At 37.0% G+C, this 13007-nt stretch overlaps 2 protein-coding genes across 2 annotated transcripts; both read left to right on the forward strand.

The window, feature by feature from the left end:
- Positions 1-914: 914 nt before the first annotated feature.
- On the forward strand, positions 915-1947 carry GCK72_001281 (uncharacterized protein; the record flags this gene model as incomplete). The annotated part of the gene is made up of 3 exons (XM_003111148.2): positions 915-1031; positions 1174-1244; positions 1863-1947. The coding sequence occupies 3 exons, from the start codon at positions 915-917 to the stop codon at positions 1945-1947; spliced, it is 273 nt and encodes a 90-aa protein (XP_003111196.2).
- Positions 1948-5674: 3727 nt separating this feature from the next.
- GCK72_001282 (uncharacterized protein) lies at positions 5675-7191 on the forward strand (the record flags this gene model as incomplete). The annotated part of the gene is made up of 3 exons (XM_053722898.1): positions 5675-5763; positions 6860-7034; positions 7084-7191. The coding sequence occupies 3 exons, from the start codon at positions 5675-5677 to the stop codon at positions 7189-7191; spliced, it is 372 nt and encodes a 123-aa protein (XP_053591543.1).
- Positions 7192-13007: the final 5816 nt, after the last annotated feature.

Raw genomic sequence — 13007 nt, forward strand, 5'->3', positions numbered from 1 at the left:
CTGGGACATTTATTACTATTTATACGAGAGAATCAAAGCAATGAACTAGAGAATCAGAATATGTGTTTACGTTACATTATGCTCAACAGTTCTCCTCTTCCCTTACGTCTTCTACTCGATTCCTTCTCTTCTTCTTCTTCTCACTTGCCAACGGGAAATTGAATCTACGTGGTGGTGGGAAGATCTTCCTCCCACTTGACGTCTTCTTTTTCTCTTCTGAAAGAAAGTAAATCAAATTGAAAAACATACGTTAACGATCAACAACAAGGAGAAGACATATCTTTTGTTCGAGGGATGAAGGATTCCCTTTTTCGGATATTTCAGAAGTCTAGAGAATCCTAACGGAGTACATCAATCCTCCTGGATCCTTGAAATCCGAAAAAAAACTTACAAAGAACAGAAAAATGAATGACAGCACAACTCAAATGGACTGGAACTAATACGGCTGTTTGAGATTTCCAAGATTTTTTTTTTGAAATTTAGTCTTTCGGAAAAGTTCCACGTGATTCATGTTTTCAAGGAACGGAAACCAAAGAATTCAGAAGAAAAGGTGAAAATTTTCCAACTATTAAATTTGGCTTTAACGGCGTTCAATGCATTTTTATTTACCAGTTGCCTCAAATCTTTTAAAAAGCTCATAATCGTTATCGAAATTCTCTGAAAAGTCCTCTCATAATTTAAAAATTTCGCCTCATTCCCCTTAAGGTTGTGAGAAAATTTGAATAAGAAGAAGTGAGAAAAAACAACAAGCGACGAAGGAGTGTGTGAAATATGAAGAAGTGAAAACTCTGTAATTCTTTTGTTCTATTTCATTCTCCGTATAGATTTCGATAGAATTCTTATTTTACTTTTCTCCGTATTTTTTTTGATTAGCGACAGAAATTATTCAATTTATGTTTCAGGATAATTCAAAAATGAACCGTTCCATGATCTGCATTCTCCTTCTTGTATCACTGGTATCGGCTCAAGTCTTCGATTTGGATGGACAATTGGCTGGAATCGAGCAGAACGACGCTCTTTTTATAGAGCCGGTGAGTGAGCATCTAGTTGATGAACATTGGAGTAGGTCACTTCTGAATTCACCACTCCAATAGTATCTCGTTTCAGTGTCACAAGACAATGAAGTTTCTCAAAAATTTTCATTTAAAAATTCCAATTTCCTCTTCGTTTCAGCACATCAAGCGCTCTCCATCAGCCAAATGGATGCGATTCGGAAAGCGGTCACCATCGGCAAAATGGATGAGGTGAGAGGAAGTGGAAGATGTTGGGAGAGGGTAGAGAGGGTAGAGAAGGCGTGGGAATAGTTTGGGAGAAGGTTTTGATGAAAATGACATCAAATTGTAAAAGGATATGTTTTTTTCATAACGGGAAATGGATAGTCTTGCTTGTATTTTAAAGATCGAGGACACCATGTTGTAGAAATAAGAAGGGGCAGATGTTGTGAGATTTCATATCCTCCTGATTCAATCATTCACTGGTAAATTTACTTCCTTTTACTCATTTTATTTTCTAAAATATAGCGAAAAATATCTAAATCTTTTGAATAACGAAAAACTAATAGATGATGATCCAGAATAAACCTATACTTGATCCGAAATCTTCTGAGCTCAACTTTTTTTGAAAACTATGCATGAAAACAAAAGAGGAACCAATTTGGAAGTTTATTTGGGGTGGGGAGAAGTTATTACTTTTTTCAATTGGCTCATAAAATGATATGAAAGAATGAAGGAATTTACTTAAGAAATTGATGGAGAAGAAGAGTTATATTTGAGAGAAGGCACGTAGTGTCTGTGGAATTGTTGATGGACTGAATTGAAGAATGCAAAATGCTGAAAACCATATTATTTATGTACTAATTTCAGATTCGGAAAGAGATCTCCATCGGCCAAATGGATGAGATTCGGAAAACGTAGCGGAGCTGAAGGAGTCGCCGAGCAAGATTATTGATTAATTTCTTCCCCTGATTCATCGTTCTTTTCTCCCTTCTTCAAAATATACTAGATGATCTCTCTCTCTCTCTTCTTCTTTTTTTATGAATCCTCCTCATCCGACTTGGCCAATTTTTAATTCTGTGGCTGATTAAAACGAACGAAAGTGTGTCCCATTTGTTTATGTATTTCACGTACTTCCTTCTCTTCAAAATTCTGAATAAATGCGATCCTTGTTAGTGTCAAAACTTTGAAATGAATTCCAACTTTTCAGACCGTTGAATTTGACTTCTACTCTTATGTTGAGACGCCGGCAGTCTAGAATTATTTTTTGAAAAACAAATATTCTTATCATCTCCAAGGTTCCGAAATGTTTGCCCAAGCCTTGATAGGCCTCTTTTTTTTTTTGAAAACTGTAACTTTGTGAATTTTTGTCGGAGAACTTTTAATTGTTTTTGTACAAACTATTTATCAATCTTTGTGTTTCTCATATTTTCGAAACTTTTCGAAAATTGCAATTTTAAATCTACCGTAGCCTGGTCTAACTTGATCTACAATTTCAATTTCAATTTACTTATTTCATCGAAGGGGGAATACCACTAATACGTGAAAATAAATTGGTTTAGGAGTTACATGAAAGAGATGGTTAATAAGAAGGGAAAGAAGTAGATAACCGTGAACGAGAGATAACGGGAGGTATAAGAAATATAAAAAGGGAGTAAGATAGTTACGACTCACAAAACTTAGATGTTCAGATTCTTCTTGTCTGGACGGTTAAAATGAGTATAATCTTGACTAGGTTTAAAAAGTTCGAGAGATTTTAAAGTTTGGGACCCTCCACAAAAAGGTGGCGTCGCCAAAAATCCGTTGATATTCGGTTGGCGGGAAAAACGTAACAAAGAAATGTTATTATTAGTTGAAATATACGTATTAGATTTAGTTTTTTTTTTAATTCGAATACTTTGGCTTTGATGCAGGCTTTCAGACATACGATGACAAAAGTGCTTGTGCGGCGCGTCTCGATCTACCAAAACTTGGTTTGGTATCTGTTGCGTGGCTTCAAATGAGCAGTGGAAAAAGATGGAGCCGAGTCATCTTCCGAATCATAGGCATCATCGAAGACATTCGACGTTGAATGGTAATCTGATGCCGATGGGGTACCAGATGTCGACGGAACATCATTCAATACGTTGAATCCATCGAAGAGAGAGGCGAGAGTGACGAGGGTGTAGCGCTGGTATACAGTGACACTTCGGAACTTCTTTCTGGAATTATGAGATGAAAACAAGCAGTTACATTAGGGATTAAGATCTATAAATTGGAATCGAGAATCCACACGTCAGTTCTTGAATCAGATTTCAAAAAACACTTACTTCGAACAACATTCAAAGCAGAATACCAGTGGAACTGTTGTTGTTCCAGTTCCATCATCCTCAACATACTTCGCTGGTTTGCCCTTTTGTTTTGGAATGTGCTCTTTGATGAGGACAACGGGGACATTGTTGAAGAGTACTTGACGGCATTCTTGACATCGTTCGACTGAATCCAATTTCACGTCACCAGTTTTGGCATCTCGAATCGTGAAGACCTTGTGTTTCTTCGAGACGTAGTCGATTTCGAATTGGCTGTTGGCGAGTGATCTGGAAATAGAGGACATTCGGTGAAAGTGGACTTCAAAAATCATTTGTGATTCTCATCTCAGATTTCTGATTTACAATTCTGAAATACTTCCAATAACCTCATCAGAATGTTCTTCAATAGCTTCTTCATCTTCTCATCCATTTCAGCCTTTCTCATCACCATATTCCAAGCAATATTCTCAATTGGCATCAGCGACGAGTAATTGTTAGCCAAGTAGTGATCATGACAAGCGGCAGCTACAGCCAATTGAGTGTACGTGGGCGTGGCCAAGTTCCATGAGAGATTCGTCGCGAAACCATTTGATTGTACCCAATGGTATGTGCCAATTCCAACATAAGCGAGGTCACCTGGCTTCTGAATGAACTTCTGGAGTGGGATTCCCGCTTTGAGGATTTCCTCTTCACAACCCCAGAATTGTTCTACTAGCATCGTCAGCAATGACATCTTTTTCGCAATTATTTTCTGAAGTTCGGCAGCATATTCAATTGGGACACCATACCAAACACAGTCTCCTGGTCCCATGTTATAGTTGAGGGAGGCCAGGCAATTGTTCTCCAGATGACCAGTGGTACGGGCTCCAGGAAGTTTCAGGTACATCTGCGGCTTATTGAGACCGGCAATCATCTCTCCAGCAAAATTGAGAAGTGTTCCATAGCCATCTGGACGGAAGGAGTCGGGGAAGAGATTCACGTTCTGAAAATCGGGAATATTGAATCAATGTTGAAAGTGAAAGTAGTATTACTAACCGCTGCTTGTCTCGGCCAAGTCGTAGTATCCGTCAAATCCATATTGGTGCCGAATGCGCCCATTGTGGCATCTTTAGCAATTCCATCGATTCCGTCCATTGGCATACTGGACTCTTTCATCTTGTTCGCCAATTCCTCCGTGATTTTGTCGGCTTCCTCCAGGTTGTTGTTGAGTTGCAAGATGGCTGTAATAGTGAATACATTGAGAAAATGAATAAAATTATATTGGTAACTAGAATTCAGAATTATAAGGCAATCATCTACAGCACCGTCAAAAAGGTTGTAAACTTTGGCCGTTTTCAGTTGAAATTGACCAACTTTGAGAGTGTGTCATGGTAATGCTGATTGTCACAACAAGTATATTTTTAATGGATCGTATAAAACAATAGTCGAGCTTCATTTTTTAATTTGACAACTTTTTTGTACAAACACTCTCTAGAGAGTTATAGTTATTTTAAGAAGACAGCTCAAAAATTGCGCTATTTTATATAGAAATTGGTCGATTTGAAAGATAAATTACTTTCTCGAAACGTAACTTGCTAGGGAGTGTCCGTACAAAAAAGTTGTCAACTACAAAAATGAAGCTCTACCTTTGTTCTGTATAATTCATAAAAATCTATTTTATGAAATAATCAGTATTACTATGACACACTCATAAAGTTGGCCAATTTCAACTGAAAACAGTAATGTAACTTGAATTCAGAATTATTAAGAAACCGTCTAATCTCCTTTCTATCCTTACCTTCTCTCACCAAATCCTGAATCTTCTCATAGTATTCACTGAATTCACCGAGCTTCTTGGTATGATGAGCGTCGTAGCAAGCCCATTCGCGAGGATTTGGTCTCTTCTTTCCTTTTAGCGGGACACACCAGTAGTTGGTAGTCGCCTTCTGAGGAATCTGTCGCAGACATATCAAATCATAATCATGCTTGACTTTAGCAAGAGTTTCGATCAAGAAGTCATCAGGATTCAGTCCAATCACATCGCCGAGTCCACGAACAACACTCATACTTGTACTTGAGAGCACCTCAAGAAGTCTGGGCATTTGCTCCAAACTGTCCATTTGGTAAATTGGAACGGGGAGATATCCTGGAGCAGGAGCCAACTCCTCCCCTCGGAACCTTCCGAAGAATTCCAATTCTTTTAGAACAACATTCTGGTTACAGCCATCGAAAAAGTATTTGTTCTTCGTTTTATCAAACTTTTGGTACACATGATTCTCATTTGTATTCCGACGACGTTTGGCGACTTCTAGCACTTCACGACTGCTAGTTGTCATGGGATCCAACAGTGGTGCACCAGTGAAACTGATCTTATCCGGATAATCGTGGGTCGAGGCAGAGACATCATCCAATTCGATGGGATCCGCGAGAACCATTTCATCTAGTCTCTCGCTGAGACCACGGAAGTCGGATGTCATTGGAGCAGTTTCTTCCAATGGGACGATGTAAGCGTTGCAATTGGTCTCCTGAAACAAAAATGTTGATTTCTAACCTTCCAAATTGTCTCTATTCTCACCTTAACCTCATCGTTGATGTTCTTGAAAACCCTTCTTGCCGCTTCCGTAAGCCCAGCAACATCTTTTTGTTGAGAGACACACACAATTGAAGACTTTGCGAACCATAATCTCGATTCTCGGTGCACATTGGTCTTTCCGTAATGATTTCTTGGTTGTCCAACATTTGGTACTTCTGGACGCGTCGGCAGTTTCTGATCTGGGTTTTCTTGATGCATCAGACCATCTGAATCCGTATTCTCCACGACTTCTCTTTTCTCTCCGCTTCCCTCTCCTTCTTCTGTCTTCATTCGTTTTGTTGGTGGATAATCTGGAAAAGATTGATTGATATTTGGGAATTTTTGAGAGGGAAATTTCTGGCAATTTCTGAGCGAATATTCTGTTAACGGTGTGAGATTCCGGAGCGTTCCGGTAAAGTTTGCCAAAACGGCTTTTCGGTTTTTCGAAACTTGTTTTTGACTATCAACTTGCTGTTCTTAAATCCAACTAAAGTTGCATGAACAGCCCGTTATTCTCCAAAACTTACTTCTGTCCATTATTCAAGAATCGCTCTAAAATAGAAAATTTATTGAAAATGAATGAAAATTATCTAACTCACGTCAAGAGATTTGAAACTTGTGTTTGACGTGTTCTATTTTATTTATTTCGTGATTCTTTGATTTGCGTCTTGCCTGGAAGTGTCTCCTGTGCATCATGGATGGTGTCGAGAGGCTGGAACTGACAAGAACTATCCGTTATCCTTTTCTCAACAACTCCGTGTTCTACAGTAAATTCTGAAAGAGTGGCAAGGGTTGAAAAGTTTGGAGATTGGATACTTGAAATGTCGACAGATATTGGCAGTGGAGAGGATTCGAATCGTTAAAAAAGATGAAGAATTGCCTGTGGAACATATACTTTTAGTGATTTGGAAAGGCAAGGTTTCAGTTACAAATGATTCCGGATCATTCGATCGATTAAGGTTCCCTCTGTGAAATGGTAATTTTAGTTGCCAGCGTCTCTCGTTTTACACACTCTCGGTTTTTTTAAGTACCTCCAAAGACCATGACAAAAAGACAGTGAAATCTAATGTTCCTGTTCTGATTGCTGGGAAAGAACTTCTGAATGATCTCATGGCACAACTGGGAAGTCCGTTTCGTGAAAGAAACAACGAAAGAGAAGACCCCAAGAAAATCATTGCGCTTTCAGAAATTCATTACTTTAAGGTAGATCATAATAATTATTTAGTAGATACAGTAACCTGTCAATTTTCAGCTTCGCATGGAAGACCTTCTCAATGTGATAAATGGAAGTGAACCAGCGAAGAAAACTGACTTTATACAAGCAGGAGATAGCTTGATTCGTGAGTTTCCTCCTCAATAAATTCTGTGAAATTTCAGAACGCTGGAACTCCCGCCAAACAACATTGACTCACACACCAAAAATGAGGACACCTCCGAGAAGTAGACAACGAATGTCACCGGATGGGAACGCTGAAATGTTGAATTGATATCATTTTTCTTTTTATTGGGATTTGTTTTTTGATTAAGAAAAAACAAATTTTAGTTCTTCTTTGCCGCAGATGTGCTTTTCCTTCTGACAAATCGGATAGATGACAGAAAAGTAAAATTTTTACCGAGTCGGGCACCACAGGGTACATTGGTATGTATGGGTGGATATGTATCAATAAGAGGGTGTTTAATCACTTTTTAGTCATCTATGTCTTTGAAAATTGGTAATTTTTTTATTCTAGAGAGGATACATGTGTGGATGTGTGTAGAAATGTTTGTGTATGAGAGGTTATCTATAACTGATTTCTCAATTTTCCCTAATTTGTCTATCCCCTTTCTCCCAGCACCTGTACTCAACATTTCTTCCTTTCTTTTCTGAGAATTTCCAAAGTTCTTTCGACATTTCGTGTTCCACTAACTTTTGCTCTCTGACAAGTTCCGTTTCCCGTTTGAAAACGTTTGAACAATTCATTTTTTACAACTTTCCCTTGCAACAAACTTTTCATATTTTCTTCTTTTCACCGGAACTCTTTTCCTTTTTCCGTTTACCACCCAACATCATCATGTCAAAAAAAGAAGAAAAGAGAAGCCATAAAAGGAAGAAAATGAGAGAAAACAAGAAAGAATTTGTGTATGTATATGTTTTTGGAAAACAAATGTGAATTGAAAAAAGAGCAAAGTGACAACTGAAAATGATGTGTGCCGTTGTGTGCCAAACGACTAGTAGTATGGGAAGGGTACTCTTCTTTTTCATTCGGAACAATTATTGCTCGAGATTTCTTTTTCACATTATATACAGTCAATGTGGGAGGAATCTTATCTCAGGAACTAACTGAAAGCAAACAAGTACTATTTCTTCCAGTATCACACCTGGATAATGCCGGTCTGGTCAAACTCTTCCTCAAAAACGTTTCTATTTTTTTGTTGGAACTTCAAACCATAACTTCAATCTTTTCTCGAAGAGACTCTTTGCAAATATCAATTTTTCAGCGTTTTCCAGCACAACCTTGAGTGTCAATGATTCCAAAGTTCCCCAAGTTACCAAAATATAATTTACTATAAACTAACCTATAAAACATAATTAGATACCGCAAGTTGAAAACATTGACTCAAAAAAGTGACGAGACGATACTGGAAATATAGAAATATATCAACTCATTAGATGATACTGTATTCATAGATGTTGGTAATACTATCACTTCGAAACCGGGCGTCCTATTCCCAACAGAAAATACATAAAATCCCCTCACAGATTTTTATCATTTCCTGAATTCACTCCCTCAATAAATCCTTCCATCCTCCTCTCTTTTTTACAAAATAATCCCATTTCTTTCCCATTTTGTGAACATCATCATCATCAAAAAACTTGGAGGCGTCCTCCCTCTTTCTCTCTTTCCCCGGATAATCCAATTTCAGTTTTTTCGTCTCTAACAAACAAACTTTTTTTCCTTTTTTCCAGAGATGAGCAGATATATTTGACCAAATATTTCCTTTTTCATTTTTATGAATCATCTGGAAATTCCAACCAATCTAGGATCAGAATTAGACTTTCTGATCATAATTACGCAGACTTTTAAAAGTAACACTTATTGAAGGTGAAGAATAAAAGTGAATGTGTTGGAATTGTTGGAATGTAGTTGATTATAAAATAAGCAAGGAATGAGTACTGTACACTGTCTGTAATTGTACTCACTGCGGTAGGCCAAAAGTTAGTGTACCTCCAGTTCCACAACTATAAATGAAAAGTCCCTGAGTTTCGATTTGAGAAGAGGTCAAAACGTGTCCATTATTTTGTGTGGTAGTGGTTTAGAAAAAAGATAAAAAGTCAATATTTGACCTGTTCTCTCTGTTTTTTGTCTTTCTCTTTCTGTCTGTTTGTCTGTCTCTTTCAAAGCTTTTTCACTTGCATTTCAATCCGAAAACATGACATTTTATTTGTTTTACGACACCAAACTTTTCCCTTCCGTGGTCTTTGTTTTTTCAGTAAATGAAACTTTGAATTAGATCTCTGATTAGGAACACAACCTGTTCGGAACAAATGTTCAACTGTCAGAAGTTGTGGAATTCATTGTGATGGAGCAAAATTATTCAGTTATCAGTTTTGAGATCCAGATGAAAGAAAATATTAGTCACAATCTGAAAATAACTTATCTTTCCACATTAACTCATGACGAAACCATCTTCCCTTTCCGCTTGAATATCCAGATTTCATTCTCATCATGAGGTATCTAGACTACACTTTTTCTGTCAATCATAAAACAGAAATCAAGTTGCTCTAGTTTCCAGAATGAAAGATTTTCAGTTATTACATACATTGGTTTTATAGGAATTTCATTGAATTTCTGCCCAAAGCACACATAAATTTCTACTCAAAACATGAAATTTTTCCTCGCAACAAGACTCAACATGGTTCATTTCTTATTCCAAATTTCAATTTTCGTTGCCACCTAATATACATTTTCACAACATTTTCTTATGTTTCATTTATATTTCGGCCAAATTCTAGAGTGACATTTTTTGACAAATTTGAAAATTAAAAAATTGAATGTAGGACGTCAGAACATTACAAAAGTAGAGGATACTGTAGAAGTTGTGATGGGCGGAGCATACTTTTGATTGGGTAGAAGAAGAAGAATAATTGGTTAGGTGATAGGAAGAAAAGAAGAAGAAGAGGAAGAGGAAGATCCGCCCCCTTTTTAGGGTTGGTAGGGCATCTCGTTGTGTTTCTTTTCGTTTCAGTTTGGGTGACTCTCATTCTCTGGAAATTTTAGGAAGAGTTGGGAGTGGGTTTTGAGGTTTTTATAGATCAATGTATTGTATTAGGTTGAGAAATTAGTATTGGTCTGTTCACATTGTTTCTGCGAAACTCTGGATTGGCCAGCGTAACTATGAATTCTTCGTTTTCACAGTTTTTAAAGAATTAAAAAAATAACACACTGAAATAGATTTCACATGTAACCGCGTCGTTAAACTTTTTCTGACAGATTTTTTGGTTAGACCGAAAGAATAGTGTAGCCATCGATACCAATTCCAGAAATAATAGTTGCCTTTCCCATTGAACACCGTCACCGAGAAAATCAAATTTCAGTCTAAAAATCCTGTCGTTTACTTTGTTTTTGAGTATCTGTCTACCTGAGAGAAAAAAACTAAATCCATATATAATTCAACATGTCAAAGCTTTTCCAGTAATCCTCCTCTTCTCTTGCTTTCACTCTGAAAATGACGAATCCAGATTTCCGCTGCCATCTCTTCTTTCCTTTCGTCTGCAAATAAATAAAAAATAATCGAGAGCACATACACATTTTAAGCCAACTTCTCTCGTTTTCTGTCATCCGAATATCCGTTAATCCAGTTTATTTCAAATTTTTTGGGTGTTTGTTGAATATTGGTGGGAGCTAGGGGGAGCAGGGAAGGCTCCTCTTCATTTTTCCGGAAAAGGAGCACAGGAGCAAAAACGGGAAGAGACGTGGAAAACGACGGGAGAGAGCAATTTATCTTTATACACACATTTCATCTCATCCTCTCCTTTTTCTCCTCCATTTTTTTCTATAGCTGGGGGTCCCTGGTTGGTTGGCACATAGCCATCTCTCTCTCTCTCTCTTTTTTTGGAGAGAGAGAGAGTATGTTGTGCTCGGGGAGCTCTCTCTTCGTGTAAGCCATGATGTGTGAGCAGTGCCCTCCTTTCCCTTCTTCTCCTGTCGAAACGGAGAAGAAGATGAAGGAAAAAAAGAAGAGAAGACGACACACTTTCTATCTCTTTCTCTTCTTTTCCATGTTTTTCCTTTTACAACGTCTTCTTCGTCTTCGTCTTTTCTATCACTTCGAGTATATCCCCTCATCCCATCCCACCATCCTTCCGTCCTTTTCCCTTTCGTATATCATCTGAAAAACCGTTCTTTTTCATCTCAGTTACCTCTTCTGGTTCCCATTTTTGAGTTCAGTCTGACCTTTTTTCCCGTTTAGACTCGTTTTTTATAGTCAGGCATCTCGAATTTCCGATTTCTCTAGTCTCTTGCAAAAATCATTTGTGTCAAATTACAGGGAGCATTTTTTGAGGGATCTTCTAGTTTTAAGACTGATTATGGTATCTTTCCGAAAAATTTAAGACCTTATATGGGTGCCTAATTGGAAAACTTTGAAAAAAACTATACTGTGCATATGTTATAGCATTATATTGTATATAAATTTGTAATCTGAGAATAGGGTGATATAATTTTAGGTTACTGTATAATTTTTAAAGAATTTTCAGTATATCATAACTTCCTCAAAAAGCTTCCAGTAGAATAACATGCCCTAGAGTTATTCTATTTCTGCTTTTCTAATTTTAAATCTTCTTGGTATAAATTTCAATCCAATTTCCTCATTATTTCTTTTTTTGACCACTCCAATTTCAATTTCAAAACTGAAATTGTAGTATTGGAATTCATATATCCGTTTTGGGTACAATTTACCAATTTTGTGATTTTACGTAGATTTTGAGCAGAATTTCAAGGCTTTAGTTTGAATGAATATTCAAATAGTTTTGTTGTTGAGTTACGTTTGGTTTTGCGATTATTTTTCATTCGAAAAAGGTATGTACCTAGATTTAATTTGATAATTTTTGTAAATTTTGGTTGGATAATTTATTTTTCAAATTAGTTTTGTATGAAATCCCTCAAAATAAACAAAAGCATGTCCCCTCTCAAAGATATTTGAAAGTATCACAACATACTCCGTCACTTTTATCAGTCACTCGATCTACACGACTCCTGACAATTAATCATTCGATCTCTCATGTTTCCGACGTCATTCACTCCTTTTTTGGTCCCTTTTCAGAATAGAATCCCCCGCCCAGTTACATCTTTTTTCGGGAAAAATGTTCATGTTGCTAAGGAAGTTATTCCACTGTTTCCTCTCTGTCAATCTCTTTTTCTAAAAGGTCACAGAGCAACAAAAAGTGCTCTTTTTCTCTTCGAGAAGTAAGTTTTTCTGAACCTAATTGTTCATCCAACTGGAATAAGGTTGCTCAGTGACCATAACTTATTACTGACAGAAAGAAACAACTAGTTTCAGTGAGAACCACGAGGAAAAAATGGGCGGGGAGTTGAAAAAATAGAAAAACGAAAATGAAGGTTTAGTCAAAAACCTAAGTTCCGTTACTACCAGGTGTAGATGATATTCTTATAACTTGCGTACCTTTGACGGAAATGTGTGCCGTTTTGAGTATTGTATCCATTACGTTCAAGACTCCTCTTTTCTCAAAAACGATCGGTTCCCAAGATAATCCTTTTTTATTTAATAGACGAGGAAATCCGACAGGTATAAAACGGAAAAAAGAGAAGAGGGCCCCAATTTTCCAATTTTCTTCTGTTTTTGTTTCTTCTTTCTCAACATATGAAAATTATATAGTCACTCACCAATAATTATTTTTTCTTCTCCTCTATTTTTTCCAACCCTTCATTTATATATTCATATACTTTTTTCTCTTCTTTTTCTCTCCCATCATCCGTTTTTGTTTTTGTTCATTTGACCTCCAACTTCCGTCTTCTTTGCAACTTTCAGATAGAGTCTGTTTCCAGGCGGAATGCGTATAGTAACCATATTTCAAGAATTTTTTAAAAGAAAATCTGTTGTTCCCAAGGATCATCAACCGCTCACAATTTTTTTCCGAAAACTATCTGTTTGTTGGGAATCTGGGTTTTTCACAAT

This window comes from Caenorhabditis remanei, chromosome I, assembly GCF_010183535.1.
Source record: "Caenorhabditis remanei strain PX506 chromosome I, whole genome shotgun sequence".
In the NCBI taxonomy this organism is placed as follows: domain Eukaryota; kingdom Metazoa; phylum Nematoda; class Chromadorea; order Rhabditida; family Rhabditidae; genus Caenorhabditis; species Caenorhabditis remanei.